Genomic DNA, 15432 nt, shown 5'->3' with positions numbered 1-15432 from the left:
TATATTCGAAAACTTAATAATGCAAATGTTAATACGTCTAAACAATATTCACATTACCTTAAGGAAAGGTACAAGATATGGCTGAGGAGATGATTTGAGTTCCGACTGAAGACGGCCTGTAAATTCTTCTGGATCAATCTTTGCATCCTTCAGGGGGAAGGAAAAAAAGCATCAAAAACTCAATTCAGTTGTTTGGTTGCCTTTTTTCCAGATAATATCCATGTATATATCTCTAGCTAAACAGGCTACCATATCAAGAAGAACTTTCAAAGCTGCAGTCCCTCAACTCCTCTACATCTATCAAATTCTTCTGTCAAGAGCTAATTTATGTAACATGCTACTCAGAATTCAGGGAGTTCCCTTGGGGATGCACAATTTCAGACACAACGAGATCCCACAAACACTCAAATCTTTTTTTGGAATTCCATTCTCTTGCTAACATTTACACAGTGATTTCTCTTTAAAAATATTAATAAAAAACCAGGTTGTTGAAGTAACCTTACATACTATTAAAAAATTTGTCAGCCCTTGTAATCAGAAAACATCTTTACTTAATTCCAAAACAAATCTTGAAGGTTCAATTTAACTTAGTAGAATATTTGTACACATATATAAAAAACTATATATGTAAAGCATATGCATATATAAAAAGTATACATATAAGTATATATATAAAATTTTCACCTATATAAATGTATGTATGTGTATATAGTCACAAACTATACACTTACAAATATATGAAATATATATTCAGTAGTTTACTTAATAGTTAATACAGGACAACTCTATAACCCAGGTGTATTTTATCATACTTCTAAAGTACCATTAGTTACAATCCCAGGTTGTAGTAAGAATATTCATAAGCTTTCCTGGACTGATACAGAACAAGAACAAAACCAAAACAACCAAAACAACCTTCAATAAAAATGTTTTATATATGTGTCTCAACATTTTGTTTGAAATATTGTAAGTAGTTATCTTTACTTAGTTAATCTTTCTTAGTTTTCAAAAGTTAAAACAAGTTTTTACTGGAACCACAGAATATTATTGTTGAATAGCTTATACTTGAAAGGCTTGTATAAAATACACAGGTTTCTCTGTCAATGAATTCAAAGAAATATGTATCAATTCTGTTAAATCCATTTGTCCAGCTCCACAGTAACATCTGTCTGCAACTCATTTACACAATTCACCGAAACACCTATTGCACTGGAAACTACAGTAAGTCAAGACTTTTTCTGGGCACAAGGACTGTAGCTGAAACACAACTTTGCCTCTTGAAATCCACTTGCAGTTAAGGCTTGATGCAGGGGCATCTGTCTGCAGAACTGCTTGGACTCAGCAGCTTAGCAAAATACTTTTCCTTCAGTCCTAGAAACTCTAAATCACATTGTGGAGGCATATATCTACATTCATTCTGTGGTTAAAACTTTTAACAGCTTCTTAGTGTTTCAGAAATGACTATGGTTTGGAAGAACAGAAACTTAATGAATCCTCAAGAAAAAATTCTGTATTTTACTGTTTTTCTAAATAAATGACTGAAATATTGTCCATCAAAACAAGAGTGGTTTTGACAAATGCATACTAAATACTTTGTTGCATCTCCCCTTTCAGCAACTAAGGGAAAGCCTACCTTTAACAGATTTTTGAAGATATGTAATGTACAGTATATTTGCATTTTGGTGTAGCCCAACTCCTTTCACTTTCATTACAGCAAAAAAAATTAAGACCAAAGCAATAGCTTTCAGCATACATAAACAACAAGCTTAATAGATAACTGACAAAATGAAAGATAACTAAATATTTACCAACAAATCTTGAACCAGAGCTTTCACATTACGAGATGTTTCTGGAGATGGTGAATTATGAGAAGCAAGTTTTATAAGGGTAGCTAAAAAGTTTTTGCATTTTTTCACGTTCTCTTGCATTTCCTGCAAAAGCCAAAGAAAACAAATATCAGATCCATGCTGTTTTCCAATCAGGATCCATGTATGCTCTGATCACTAAATAGGGAAAATGGTGAAATTGTTCTAATTCAGGCAGGACATATTTGAAATACATCTGCAGCTATTTTACTATTACCTGACATTTTCTTCACTTCTTTATGTAACTGAACATCATACCTCACGAATACTAACAAAAAAAAAATAAATCAATGACAGAAATATATTTAATTTTTTACAGTCTGTTTTGATGAAAATAACCTTAAATATGAGAAGTAACAACAATTTGTTGGAGATGCATTCTCCTTTGAGATGCCCAATACACAATGTACAATGTTCCCCAAGCTATCTTATTTTGTTAAATTATTGACTCAGTATGTTTTTGTACAAAGCAGCTACAGCAGTAAAATCAAATTAGAAATAGTCTTCAAACATCATCATATCTAATCTTTTCTTCATCAGTAGAAAAACAGATGCTTTCATTTTTTCAAGCCATCGTTTTTATGTGGTGTAATTACTCTGAGAAACAGAAACGTTACACTTCAGTGTAACCACAATTTTGAGGCCCAGCAGCATGATAATAATGAAGTCCATAGAGTGAAGGCCTGATTGTTCTGTCTACAGAAACAGAATAGTTCTTTCACTACTAACACATACATGGCAAGATGGGGAAAGCTGACCACAAGTGTTCTTGCTCCCTCTCAGAATTTGTATTCTATTTAGTTGAAATGACGGGAAGGGTTTCTTGTTTGTAAAGTATTTGTTCCATCACAGGAACCATGCTTGCGCGAAGAAAAAGTTCTTTCTGCTTCTGAATAGACCTGAGAAGTTCATAAAGTACTAAGAAAACCAAGTATCCAGTATTTTAAAACTTACCAACTTACCTGTGACACAACTGTAGTTCCAGGTACAGGAGAGCTTGGTATGACCTGGGGCTGTGCTGGTACTTGTGCTGTTGTATGAGGTGGAAGTGGCAGCCGAGGCTGACCCTGGTTTTGTGCTGAAGCTTGAGTATGTCCACCAGTAATTACCGCAGGTTGTTGAGAGGCTGATGTTCCAGTTGCTACTGTTGTCTTGAATAAATTTTGAGTGCTCGTTGTAGCTACTGATACCTATTAATATTTTATATTGAAAAAACAGGTAATTATCTTCTTTTATTTCTTGTACTCAAACACAAAGCTCTTGAAAACCTGACAATAAAACGTGTTTCCTTTCAAATACACCCTTACTGACAAAATAAAACCATTGACTTTACTTACTTACCATAACCCTAATTTTGTCACCCTTTACTGAACAGTGAGAGTCCTCATTTAAAGTTCTTTTTATTACAAAATCAAATGTACCACTAAAAAACGCGTTGCTATTATCCAGCCCTTTAAATCACCATGACGATGTAACTTTCGTAACTCAACTTTCTGTAAATTTGGGCCTTAATATAAACAGGTCAATTTCCAATGATCTGTGGTCATGTCATCAGGTTTACAATTATCTAAACCACAGTTACAGTGACAGCTCAGATCGAGATGACACAAATGCACCAACACAGCTTCCCAACCTAATCTGAGCCCAGCAGCAGCATATACGCTTTTGCACCAGCGCACAGCCCTAGCGAACAAAACTGTCCTGAGCCTAGCTGGGCCGCAGGCAAAGACCACGCCGCACACTCCTCAACTTTAGGAAGCTGGAAAGCTTATCAGGCTGCACAGAGCACCACGGATCACCCCCTCATCCATCCGGTTCAGCTCTCACGCTTTATCTGACCTAGTGAGCCACCCTTCCAAGTGCCAAAAAGTCTCAGACAGACACACCAAAGGGGACTGCAGAAGCTAGAGAGCCCATCCAGGCAACAGAACATGCTGAGCAGAAGCTACCAGGACCTCCCAATCCAGCCTGACTGCAGCGCTTTGCTCCGTCTTGGGCACAGACGCAGAACAAGCCGACCCAGGCACCGGCACTGCGATGCCACGGGTGATGTGTGGAGCCTGGGGCACCGGCGACCACACAGCAGAGACCACAGCTTTCCACAGGGGACAAATGTAGTGCACCATGTCCACCACTGAAACAGTGTTTGGGAATCCAGCTGATCTAAGTTTTTTCTTTAAAAAAAAAAAAGCTTAAAACTGAATCTATACTGCCCCCAAATTTTTTATCATCAAGGAAAGAGCAAAAAATAAGATCCAGGCTATCACTCAGCACCTGCGTAACAGTCTGACTATACATTCATTATTAATTTCTGGGATTACGTTTGCGATAAAAGCAAACACGAACATTAAAATTCACTTTCGAAAAAACACATAAATACAAACATCCTTTTCTTCACCCATCTTTTCCTTTTTATATTCTTACTACTTACTGTGGTATGTGAAAGAATAGAGCCTCCTGGCAGAGTTGCAGCAGACGTAGCACTGACAGGTGTAGCAGTTGATTGAACAACTTTGGCTTGCACTGGAAGTCCTAGGCGGACAGTAGATGTGGCTACAGAAGTTGGTTGCTAATAAAGGAAAAACAAGCATTTTATTTTTTTTCCTCCTTCGTAACTTGATCTCCAAGACTTTTTAATAATAGTGATTACATGAATAATCATTACTAATGCTGAAAAAAACCCGCCCAAAACAGTAACATGTTCTTAAATATATATTCACAAATAATGCAAAAATGAACTTTCTTATGTTCAATGATACATTTGCAATATTTCTCCTATAAGCTACTTCTCATACAGCTATATGGAAAAGATTAGAAAAAATAGGATGTGACCTGCAAAAAATTGATGTTACATTAATGTATTAGTTCAACTGTAATATTTACTTGTCAGTATTCGTGAATATTTGAGTTTATAATTGCCAGTAACACATATTGATCCTTTTGATATTTACTGGCCTGTTCTAACGCTTTTTCTTGAAGGAAATTTATATGGAGAGAAAAGTCAGAGAGCAGAAAAATATTTTCAAAGTAATTTCAGATTTAATTATATAGAAACTAACTTGTACAGAAATGAAGTCTAAGCATTTGGAGAATCTCTGTCATAGAACACACACTCTGTAAGCAGACAGCAACTAGAATGTTCAGTGCAGATAAAGGAAAATTACTGACTTAACCGCCTTTCACTCAGTAGCCTGCTCTACAACTCAGTAAATTTGTCTCATGCAGCAAACATATTAATTGTTTTTGCAATTTACTTTATTTGAGAGATTGAAATCTCTTATCATCATATAAAAGGACAAGATTTAGGAATAAAAAAAAGTCTCCAGGAAAGTTGTTATTTAATTCTACAAGAATGTAAACACCATTATGGAAGAAATACATCACACAATATGACAATTATGACAAAAAGAGAACAGCTCATTATTAAAAATGGAGGCCCCACTGGTCTCTTCTAACTTGCAGTTATTAAGATTTGCATTCAAACACATACTTAGAAAAGACAAATTTTCTAAGTGGCTGGAGTAATAAATCATGGACAATATTATTTCTCACAAGATAAAACTAATTTTCCTTGATTTACATTTTAAGTTATATGTCTCTATAGTTAATATTTTATAAACAATGGCTTATTTTAGATTCTTATATTGTCTATTAAACCTACATAAAATAATTCTTCAAAGAACATCCAGGATACTTAGGAGATCTCCAAAAGGAGCAGAGGCCCAGGCAGGCATTCAAAGCCCCAAGCATTCCCTACCAATCAGTCCAGCAACATCATCTACTGGATATCAATCTTCTGTACTTGGGGGGGGGGAATCTTTCTGACATCTGAACAAATTGGGTTTTTTGTTTGGATAGCTTTCAAGATTTTAAAAATCTTGACTAGGGATGTCTTCCATACTGAGACAGCCTAGAGGCAATAAACACCATCATTATGAACAGGTAGAATTGTCTGGTTTTTTGGAAGAAGGATCTGTGCTGGTTTTGGCTGGGGTAGAGTTCATTTTCTTCACATTTTCTTCACATATGGGGCTATGTTTTGGATTTGTGCTGAACACAGTGTTGATAACACAGGGATGTTTTCGTTACTGCTGAGCAGTGCTTACCCAGAGCCAAGGCCTTTTCTGCTTCTCAGCCCACCCCACCAGCGAGGAGACTTTGGGGGGGCACAAGGGGTTGGGAGGGGACACAGCCGGGACAGCTGACCCCGACTGACCCAAGAGATATCCCAGACCATATGACGTCATGCTCAGCACGTAAAGCTGGGGGAAGAAGAAGGAAGGGGGGACGTTGGGAGTGATGGCGTTTGTCTTCCCCAGTCCCTGTCAGGCGTGATGGAGCCCTGCTGTCCTGGAGATGGCTGAACACTGCCTGCCCGTGGGAAGTGGGGAATGGATTCCTTGGTTTGCTTTGCTTGTGTGGGCGGCTTTTGCTTTACCTATTAAACTGTCTTTATTTCAACCCATGAGTTAACTCACTTTTACTCTTCTGATTCTTTCCCCCATTCCACCCGGGCAGGGGAGCGAGCAAGCGGCTGTGTGCTGCTTAGTTGCTCGCTGGGGTTAACCACGACAGGATCATATAAGCTTTTTCTGTTTCTGTGTATCTTTTTCATTTGCTTAAACTCAGTGTTTCCAACCTAAAAATATAGCATGCCTGTGATATCTGCCCCCTTTCTTGTCACTAAGTGCTTCCAGAAGTAAGGATTTACAAAGCAAGCAGATAACCAGGCAAACTTCTGGCAGCTACTCAGTTCCGAGAAAGACCTGCAGCCAGAAATCTGCAAATACGTAGCTCAGGCTGCTAGCTAGAGCATTTTTCTCAGCTAATAAAAGCCCACAATTCATCACAGGAACATACTTGAAAACAAAACTGCATATAATTAAAATATAAAATTTCAGTATCGTAACAGTGCATTATCCAACTAAGTATGTGTATTCAACTGTGCAGACCACAGGAGCAAACTGTGCAACATGAAGACTAAATTCACCCTCAGTTTTAAAAATCAATAGTGACAAAAGCCTCTGATACAAAATGGCAGTAAAATCTATTAATGTGTTGGATATGAAGAAAAAGCCTTACTACCAAAGAACTGCAAACAAAGCAATGCAACAGTTTACTAACGTGGTTCCAAAACTCATAAACGTTAAAGAGGTAAGTATGAAATGAGTGGATGAGAAACATAACAAGGAACTAGCCCAGAGAAATTCTTAAGTATCATGGAAATGATCTTCAAATAACAGCTACAAGTTGCCAGAAGACACTATAAGGACTCCCAACACAAATACTTCAAGAACTGGTAAAAACTATTTAGAAAATAGCTGTGCTTTCTATGAAATGAAAGCTGTAAACATATCTCATGAGAAATCCATCAAAATGAAAACAAAAATTATCAACATTATATTAAAAAAAAAAATCATAACCCAGTGTGTCAAGCTCCTACTGGAACAATCTAAAAGAATTTATGGTGTTCTTTAAAGAACTACTAGTTTGGTATGATGCTATTAAATTCCAAAATTACCACAAGAGGCTTAGAAAGGAATATATTTTCAAACGTAACTGTATTATCTTTGATTAGACACATCACATATTTTTACATTTCCTAAATACATGAAAGTAATGTTTAAGAGGCTTTTTCCCTGTACTCAGGCATTAAAAGGCAGGAAACTAGAACATGAATGAACACAGTATATAATCCACTACCAATCTCCATGGGGACACTTGAGAATGCTTAAGATAGCCTTTTGTATACACACTTGAGCCAGCTCTGTCCACACAGAGATCAGAAATTCTAAGTGGAGAACAGCACAGTGCTACTGTGGAAATAAGGATTTCAAAATGGATCTGGCTTACATCTGGCCAGCTTGAAGAGGGGATGTCCCAAGGTTCGTTCTGCCTGCACAAGTCATGCAGATAATGCAAGTGACTCCAGTTTCAGGGTGCAACAAGTCACTTCCACAAAGACAGTCAGTGCACATTAGAACTGTTCACCGAAGAAATCAGCATGGAATTACTCTGTATCCTGGAAATTCACTCCCTAAATAACTACATCTTCACTTTCCTATGTAGACCTTCTCCCCAGAGCTCTGGACATGTGAATAATAGAGAGGCAAAGCTCAAGACGTAAACAGGAGCAAATCACATTGTACCTGCTGTGCACAAACAAGCTGCTTCTATAGTCGAAGGAATATACAAGGCTGCATTTGAAAAAGCAGGCCACTTGAACATGGAGAAAATACGCCAAAATATCCAGGGATTATCTGTCACTGCAAAGGCACGACTACACCAGTTTTAGGGACTGCATTGTGTACTCACAGCTTTATAAAATCAAGACAATTTAAACTGCCACAAGTTGGTACACTGATGTATGTAAATCCTTGGAAAGAGGTTTGTGGTATACTTGTATTTTGTACTATAGTACCACCTACTGATGAACGCTGAGGGTACCAGCAACACAGTCTGCACTACAAAGCAAGAGAGCTTACTTTTGACAAGTATGCTGCATATATTTTTTCATGATCAGCCCTGTCAATAAACTTGGCCACTATCAACCACACAAGGAAGAAAGAAAATATGCCAATAGCATTTTAACAAACATTAACACAAAAGCAGGGGCAAGGTTATCATGATACACATCATGACACCTCTTTATGCGTCTTCCACAACATGGCTTCACTAGGTATTACACAAAACTTAATTTTAACAGAATATGACCTTTAAGTTCATATTTAAATTTGCAAAATATGAAATAAAAGTCAATTTTATTTTTAACCATTAATCCAGAAGACTTCTTACAAATAAAATAGGCCATGCTGAGATGCCCTGATGCCTCAAACAATAGAAGACAGTGTTTAACAAAGAAAAAAAATTAAAGTGGGATCACAGACAATGGCAGAAGCATAGGCTAAACATCAAATCTGGTAACTCATTTGTATCGGGTTTGTGAGGCAAGGTTTTGGTAGCAGGGGAGCTACAGAGGTGGCTTCTGTGAGGAGCTGCTAGAAGCTTCCCCTATGTCCGACAGAGCCAATGCCAGCCAGCTCCAAGACAGACCCACCAGTGGCCAAGGCCAAGCCCATCAGCGATGGTGGTAGCACCTCTGGGATAATGTATTTAAGAAGGGGGTAAAAAAAACCTGTGCAACTGTAGCCGGAGAGAGGAGTGAGAAGATGTGAGAGAAACAACCCTGCAGACACCAAGGTCAGTGAAGAAGGAGGGGGAGGAGATGCTCCAGGCACCGGAGCGAAGATTCCCCTGCAGCCCGTGGGGAAGACCATGGTGAGGCAGGTTGTCCCCCTGCAGCCCAGGGAGGTCCACGGTGGAGCAGATCTCCACCTGCAGCCCGTGGAGGACCCCACACCGGAGCAGGGGGATGCCCAAAGGAGGCTGTGACCCTGTGGGAAGCCCACACTGGAGCAGGCTCCTGGCAGGACCTGTGTCCCCATGGAGAGAGGAGCTCACGCTGGAGCAGGTCTTCTGGCAGGACTTGTGACCCCATGGGGGACCCACGCTGGAGCAGTCTGTGCCTGAAGGACTGCAGCCCAGGGAAGGGACCCACGCTGGAGGAAGAGAAGAGCGTGAGGAGTCCTCCCCCTGAGGAGGAAGGAGCGGCAGAGGCAACGTGTGATGAACTGACCCCAACCCCCATTCCCCGTCCCCCTGCGCTGCTGGCAGGGAGGAGGTAAAGAAAATCGGGAGTAAAGATAAGCCCAGGATAGAAGGGAGGGGTAGGGGAAAGGTGTTTTTAAGATTTGGTTTTATTTCTCATTGACCTACTCTGATTTGATGGGTAATAAATTAAATTCATTTTCCCCAAGTCGAGTCTATTTTGCCCACGGCAGTAATTGGTGAGCGATCTCTCCCTGTCCTTATCTCGACTCATGAGCCTTTCGTTATATTTTCTCTTCCCTGTCCAGCTGTGGGGGGAGTGATAGAGCGGCTTTGGTGGGCACCTGGCATCCAGCCAGGGTCAACCCACCACATCATTTTAGAGTAACTAATTTATACAACCTTTCTTATAGGCATGGCTGGTAGCCCTACCTACTATTAATGTATCATAACACTCCCGATTACCAAACTCTGTTTTCTGATACTTAAAATTCTGTCAAACCTCTAAAGAGTTCATGAAGAAACTTCACATGCCTATTGACTGCCTCTCAATTCTTTTGGTTATGGTTCATCTAGAACACACACTCAAACGTCAGATGCAGAGCAATTCGTATGTCAGGGATTTGATTTTTTTCAGTCTGGTAAAAATACAGCCAAATTGAGCCCAAGTACTAACCCTTTAAAAAGTTGACATTTGCACACAATTGCAGAAAATTACTTAAGGCAGAATCTCTAACAAGTCAGCCAACAGAAGCAGAACCTTCATTGCCACCACAGCTCTGGGACACCACAGCATCACTGGAGTCAAGCATCGGAACCCAAAGCAGGGAGACGCTGCTGTGTTCCTCATATTCGTGACGTCCCTTTTGGGTTCATGAACTAGAAGAACAACGGAGGAGGAAGACACAGGACTGGGAGCAATTAGACAAGACATGTAGAGGAGCCTGGGGCCACCAAAGAAAATCTTCAGAAACCAGGGGTTCCAAGTCCAAAACCCCTACCTCTGGAGTCTCAGCATCCTGTTGGTGTAAGAAAGTACCTATATAATCCATTATCAAAGTATCTTCTCATTCTCTGGTGAAGTGGCTAGTCCCATCTATACTCTAGGATTCATCCAAAGAATCTGGTGGATAAAAAGCAGCTGAATTTTGGCACTACAATTAGATTCTAACCCTGCCTCAATTGCTCTGAGCTTGTGATGCATGTGAATATAGATAATCTATTGTAACCAATACTCTTACACCACGTATTTATGAGTGCCCAACCTGAAATGTGGGGTTTATGACCAGGAGCGGTCATGGCCGCAACTGAAGACAATGAAGTCAAACTGAACACAAAAAATTAATCAGTATTTTTAATTTTATATTTAAAATAGAGACAATTACGCTCTGTTTTCTACTTATAAAAAGAGGCTAATAATCCCCTTAACTGCATTGTTGAGAAAGTTGTTATAGGGATAAGCTTCACAAAAAAAACCTGCTTGGTTATTAAGTCCCACTTCAGAGGGGGGCTTAGATAGTGTGCAGCAAATAAGCCTGAAGCAACCCACTGAACAATGGAGAAAAAATATTACATAATTCTTCATTAATTAAGACTGTCCAGCCTACACACTGTAGAAATTAAAAATAACAGTAGTATCTGGTCATGCAGCATAATGCATATGCACACGGGAGCCACTATTAGATTGCTCAGGAACCTTCTTTATAGCATTTCCTAATCTTTGCATGTTTAATTTTACAGCCTTACTAATGTTTAAGTGTTTTCTAAAAAGTTTTAAAAGATATGTTAATGCTATGAAAATGTAAACAGTAGAATTTTTAAGTAGTGAGAACTTATTATCTGCTTATACAGAAAAGATTCACTCACCATGAAGGGAAGGAAGGAAAAGGTTTTTGTGGTTAAAGCACAGTCAAGACCACACATTTTCTACTTTCTCTGACCTTCCAACCTATCTGCCCTACTAACACAAATGTCTTCTCCAGAATATTGCACAAGAAGCCCCAAAACTGTCTATACAAAAGGAATAGTATAGAATAGCTTATTTGATAATAATGGTAATGCACCTCAGGCAACAACAAAGATTTATCAATTTGCTTAAAATTTCTGCAAAAAGTAAAACATTTGTCAGAAAAGCACTAAGGGTGTGAAAAACAGTAAAAAAAAAAAAAAGGGGGGAGAGATCAATAAACAAGAAAAAAGATTACCAAAACTAAAAAACAACATAAAAATATAAACACTGCTGAAAATACAGGCATAGCATATTATCAGAACTATCTGAGATTTGAAAGGCTCTGCTTCAGCAAGAACAGCAGCTTGTGAAACGTCAGCCAAGTTGAGAACTGCTCTCAACATCACACGTGATGGCAAAGACTAAGCTGCTGCTGCCTGCATTGAGCATATTTCATAGCAAAAATGTAGCCACTTCCAAAGCAGATGATTCAGCACTTTTCGCAAGTTCAAAAGACATTGTTTTTTCATTTTAAAGAAGGATGGTAAAGTGAAACTTAACAGAAAGTGAGTATCAAAACATAGAAAGCAAATCAGTAAAGTTTATATCATGAACCTGAAATTCGGAAGAGTATAAGTTAGAAAAATGCCTAAAGCAAGAAAAAACAAAGCTAGAATTATCATTTTCTTAAAAATACATAGATATATATTGATCAGACTATTTATGCAATGAAAACAAAATTCAAGTGATTGGTAACCATATTTGTAGCAGAAGAATTGTCAAGTAGCCCACTTATGTGCCTAAATATTTGCACTCAACCATCAAACTTTACAGGTAATTTTACACTACTTTTTCTGATCATTAAATATATACAAAGCAACTTAATACTGGAAAACACATCCTGAATCAAGCTTGAAACAAAAACATTAATAAACTCTTAAGACCAAATCCATCTTCAGCAGCTGTCTCATGAAAATTCCAATATATAGCTGATTTGAAAGTTCCAATAACAGATACTCCGTAATAAAATATTATGGGCGAGGCTAATATTGGTCTTCCCGGTATGATACTCACTTTAGATCCTTGGTGTACAGCAGCACTTTAATTTTGTAACTAATATTTTAAATTATTTTTAATTAAAATTATAAGTAATTTATTTTTTGCTTTTTGCTTATGAATGTAAACCCAACTCGGTATTAAGACACTGAAAACCAGCAAACAAAATCTGCATCAAAAGCATGAAAAGCCATAAACAGTACAAATGAAAAATGCTGATAAAAAAAGAAGCGCAGCAAAGAAAAACTAGATGGCAGCACCTACCTATTTTTCATAATTTCACAAGTATAAGCTTCAAAACAAGATACGGAGGCAAAAATTTAATGCAATCCAAATAATCAGTTTCAAAAGACTTCCGAATCTACTTATTATCTCTGAAGAATATCGTAATGCAAGCAAATCCATGCTTATGTATTCTTGTATTACAAGCAGGTCAAATAACAAAATTTTATAAGATCAACCAAAGTTCCATCAAATTATAGCTTGTTTCCTAAAAATCCTGTACCTTAACTAAGATCCTATAGCAGATAAATTTTTGGCAACTTTAATAATTTTTTAATATTCAGCTAAAATTAATGTGAATCAAAAACTAAAAAGGAAACTAAAATCATGAGGAAAGAGAAAATTGTTCACCCAAAATTACACACAGTTAACTCAAACCAATGTTTGCTTTAAACATCCAAATCTTTTTTTATTTCATTAAATACATTTTTTCAAACAAGCACGTTATCACTGAAAAAGCATTCACAGTACAACAAAATTGTATTTCTTAATGCATCAAAAGATTATTATAAAATAATAGTCATGGAAGACCGAGTACTTCCATGTAAAACATGAGATACCAATTTAAAAAAGGCAAGCCTCTCACAGCTGCACCAATAAGATGAATTTATATTCACAATATGAAAAATGTTTTGGTTTTATATACCTGAATATTTTGCAATGATTTTTGCCTTTAAAAAAACAAAGCATAGTTAGCTGTAGTTAATATCCCCCCATCACAGTCCTATAGAATCTTATAATTGGACCTATACTAAAACTATTATATGGTACAATTCTACCTATTCATGCTTTTCTTGAATATTTTACTTAAAGAAACCAGAAAGACTGTAAATGTAAAAGATCATTAAAATATGAAGTACATCTTCCTATTACAGGTACTTCTCTCAATTACTGCTTTCTCTGTACTATTCTGTTATTTTCAGATTCTGATTCTTTTGACTGAATCCATTTCAGTACTTCTAACTCTGTGCTTCAGACATAGTCCATCATTTTGGGACACATGCCTATGCTCCAGAGCCTTTGAGCTTGGCATTAAACTGATCAGAACTGAGACCCTTCCTACAAGGTACTTGCTTATCCCAATTAGCCAGTTTTCCAGAATTCCACTAGGAATTGAAACAAGCAGATTGTATTCCCATTTTACACAGCAGCAATTGAGAGAAGCATAACTAAATGTCTAATCAAAGATTACCCCACCTAAGAGTCAAGAAGAACCCGTCTTCCTTTCAAAATGGATTTGCCTATCTTCTTCCAAGAACCTAATGCAAAATTGTTCCCAAAGCTGTACTACATTCGCTTACATCCTCTACTCCTAAAAGCTACAAAAAATGAGATAAAGGCATTACAAACAATAGAAGTCAAACAACTTAAATAGCAAAGCCAAGCACTTGAAATTTAAGAAACGTCAGATAGTCTGCTGTGCAACACCAATTGTGTGCCTTGATTGCCTAGCTGAAGCTTTTATCTTTGTGCATTTATCATGCAAAGACTGTAATTCACTGCACGTGTACAGAAGAGATTAATGTAGGATGAATGGGAAGTTATGTATCTTAATCTTTCTGAACTTTTGTGTTTCACACTGCAATCAAAATGTACCTTTTTTTTAAACTTAGGAAGGGAAGAGGGATGGCTGTATCAATTCCCTACAACGGTAAATACTACTGTATACAAACATTTGACTTCTGAACCTTCAGCAATGAAACATGTAAGGATAAAGCCACTGTCTTTAAGGAAAGCATTATCCTAAGCCCATTGTACTGGTTTCGTGTGGCAAGGTTTTGGTAGCGGGGGGGGGGGTTACAGGGGTGGCTCCTGTAAGAAGCTGCTGGAAGCTTCCCCTGTGTTCAAGAGCGAGCCCATACCAGCCGGCTCTAAGATGGACCCGCCGCCGGCCAAGGCCGAGCCAATCAGTGATAGTGGTAACGCCTCTCTGATAACATTTTTAAGAAGGAAAAAAGTTGGGACAGGGAGAAAAACAGCCGCCAGAGAGAGGAGTGAGAACATGTAAGAGAAACAACCCTGCGGACACCAAGGTCAGTGCAGAAGGAAGGGGAGGAGATGCTCCAGGCGCCGGAGCGAAGATTCCCCTGCAGCCCGTGGGGAAGACCCTGGTGAGGCAGGCTGTCCCCCTGCAGTCCAGGGAGGTCCACAGTGGAGCAGATCTCCACCTGCAGCCCGGGGAGGACCCCATGCCGGAGCAGGTGGGTTCCCGAAGGAGGCTGTGACCCCGTGGGAACCCCACACCGGAGCAGGTGGGTTCCCGAAGGAGGCTGTGACCCCGTGGGAACCCCACGCTGGAGCAGGCTCCTGGCAGGACCTGCGGATCTGTGGAGAGAGGAGCCCATGGAGCAGGTTTTCTGGCAGGACTTGTGACCCCGTGGGGGACCCACGCTGGAGCAGTGTGCTCCTGAAGGACTGCACACCGTGGAAAGGACCCATGCTGGAGCAGTTTGTGAAGAACTGCAGCCCGTGGGAATGGCCCACGTTGGAGAAAGTTCGTGGAGGACTGTCTCCCGTGGGTGGGACCCCACGCTGGAGCAGGGGAAGAGTGTGATGAGCCCTCGCCCTGAGGAGGTGAAGCGGCAGAAAATAACGTGTGATGACCGTAAACCCCATCCCTGTCCCCCTTGTGCCGCTGGGGGGGCTTGGTGGAGAAATCCGGGAGTGAAGTTG

At 39.1% G+C, this 15432-nt stretch overlaps 1 protein-coding gene across 3 annotated transcripts in view; it reads right to left on the bottom strand.

Annotated features, from left to right (window-relative positions):
• LOC104323513 (transcription initiation factor TFIID subunit 4) overlaps nt 1–15432 on the bottom strand; it is a 152468-nt gene that overhangs the window by 127265 nt on the left and 9771 nt on the right. For all 3 annotated transcript variants that reach the window (XR_011326489.1, XM_069793461.1, XM_069793460.1), the window contains exons 3-6: nt 4297–4434; nt 2828–3055; nt 1809–1931; nt 58–147 (exon numbers count right to left, since the gene is read on the bottom strand). Coding sequence is in view for 2 of the 3 variants with exons in the window: in XM_069793461.1 (XP_069649562.1) it covers nt 58–147; nt 1809–1931; nt 2828–3055; nt 4297–4434 (579 nt within the window). In the remaining variant the exon portion in view is untranslated. The remainder of the gene's footprint in view (nt 1–57; nt 148–1808; nt 1932–2827; nt 3056–4296; nt 4435–15432) is intronic.

The sequence above is a fragment of the Haliaeetus albicilla genome, chromosome 10 (assembly GCF_947461875.1).
Source record: "Haliaeetus albicilla chromosome 10, bHalAlb1.1, whole genome shotgun sequence".
In the NCBI taxonomy this organism is placed as follows: Eukaryota; Metazoa; Chordata; class Aves; order Accipitriformes; family Accipitridae; genus Haliaeetus; species Haliaeetus albicilla.
The sequence above is the reverse complement of the archived record's forward strand: the minus strand, read 5'-3'. Positions and strand labels throughout refer to the sequence as shown.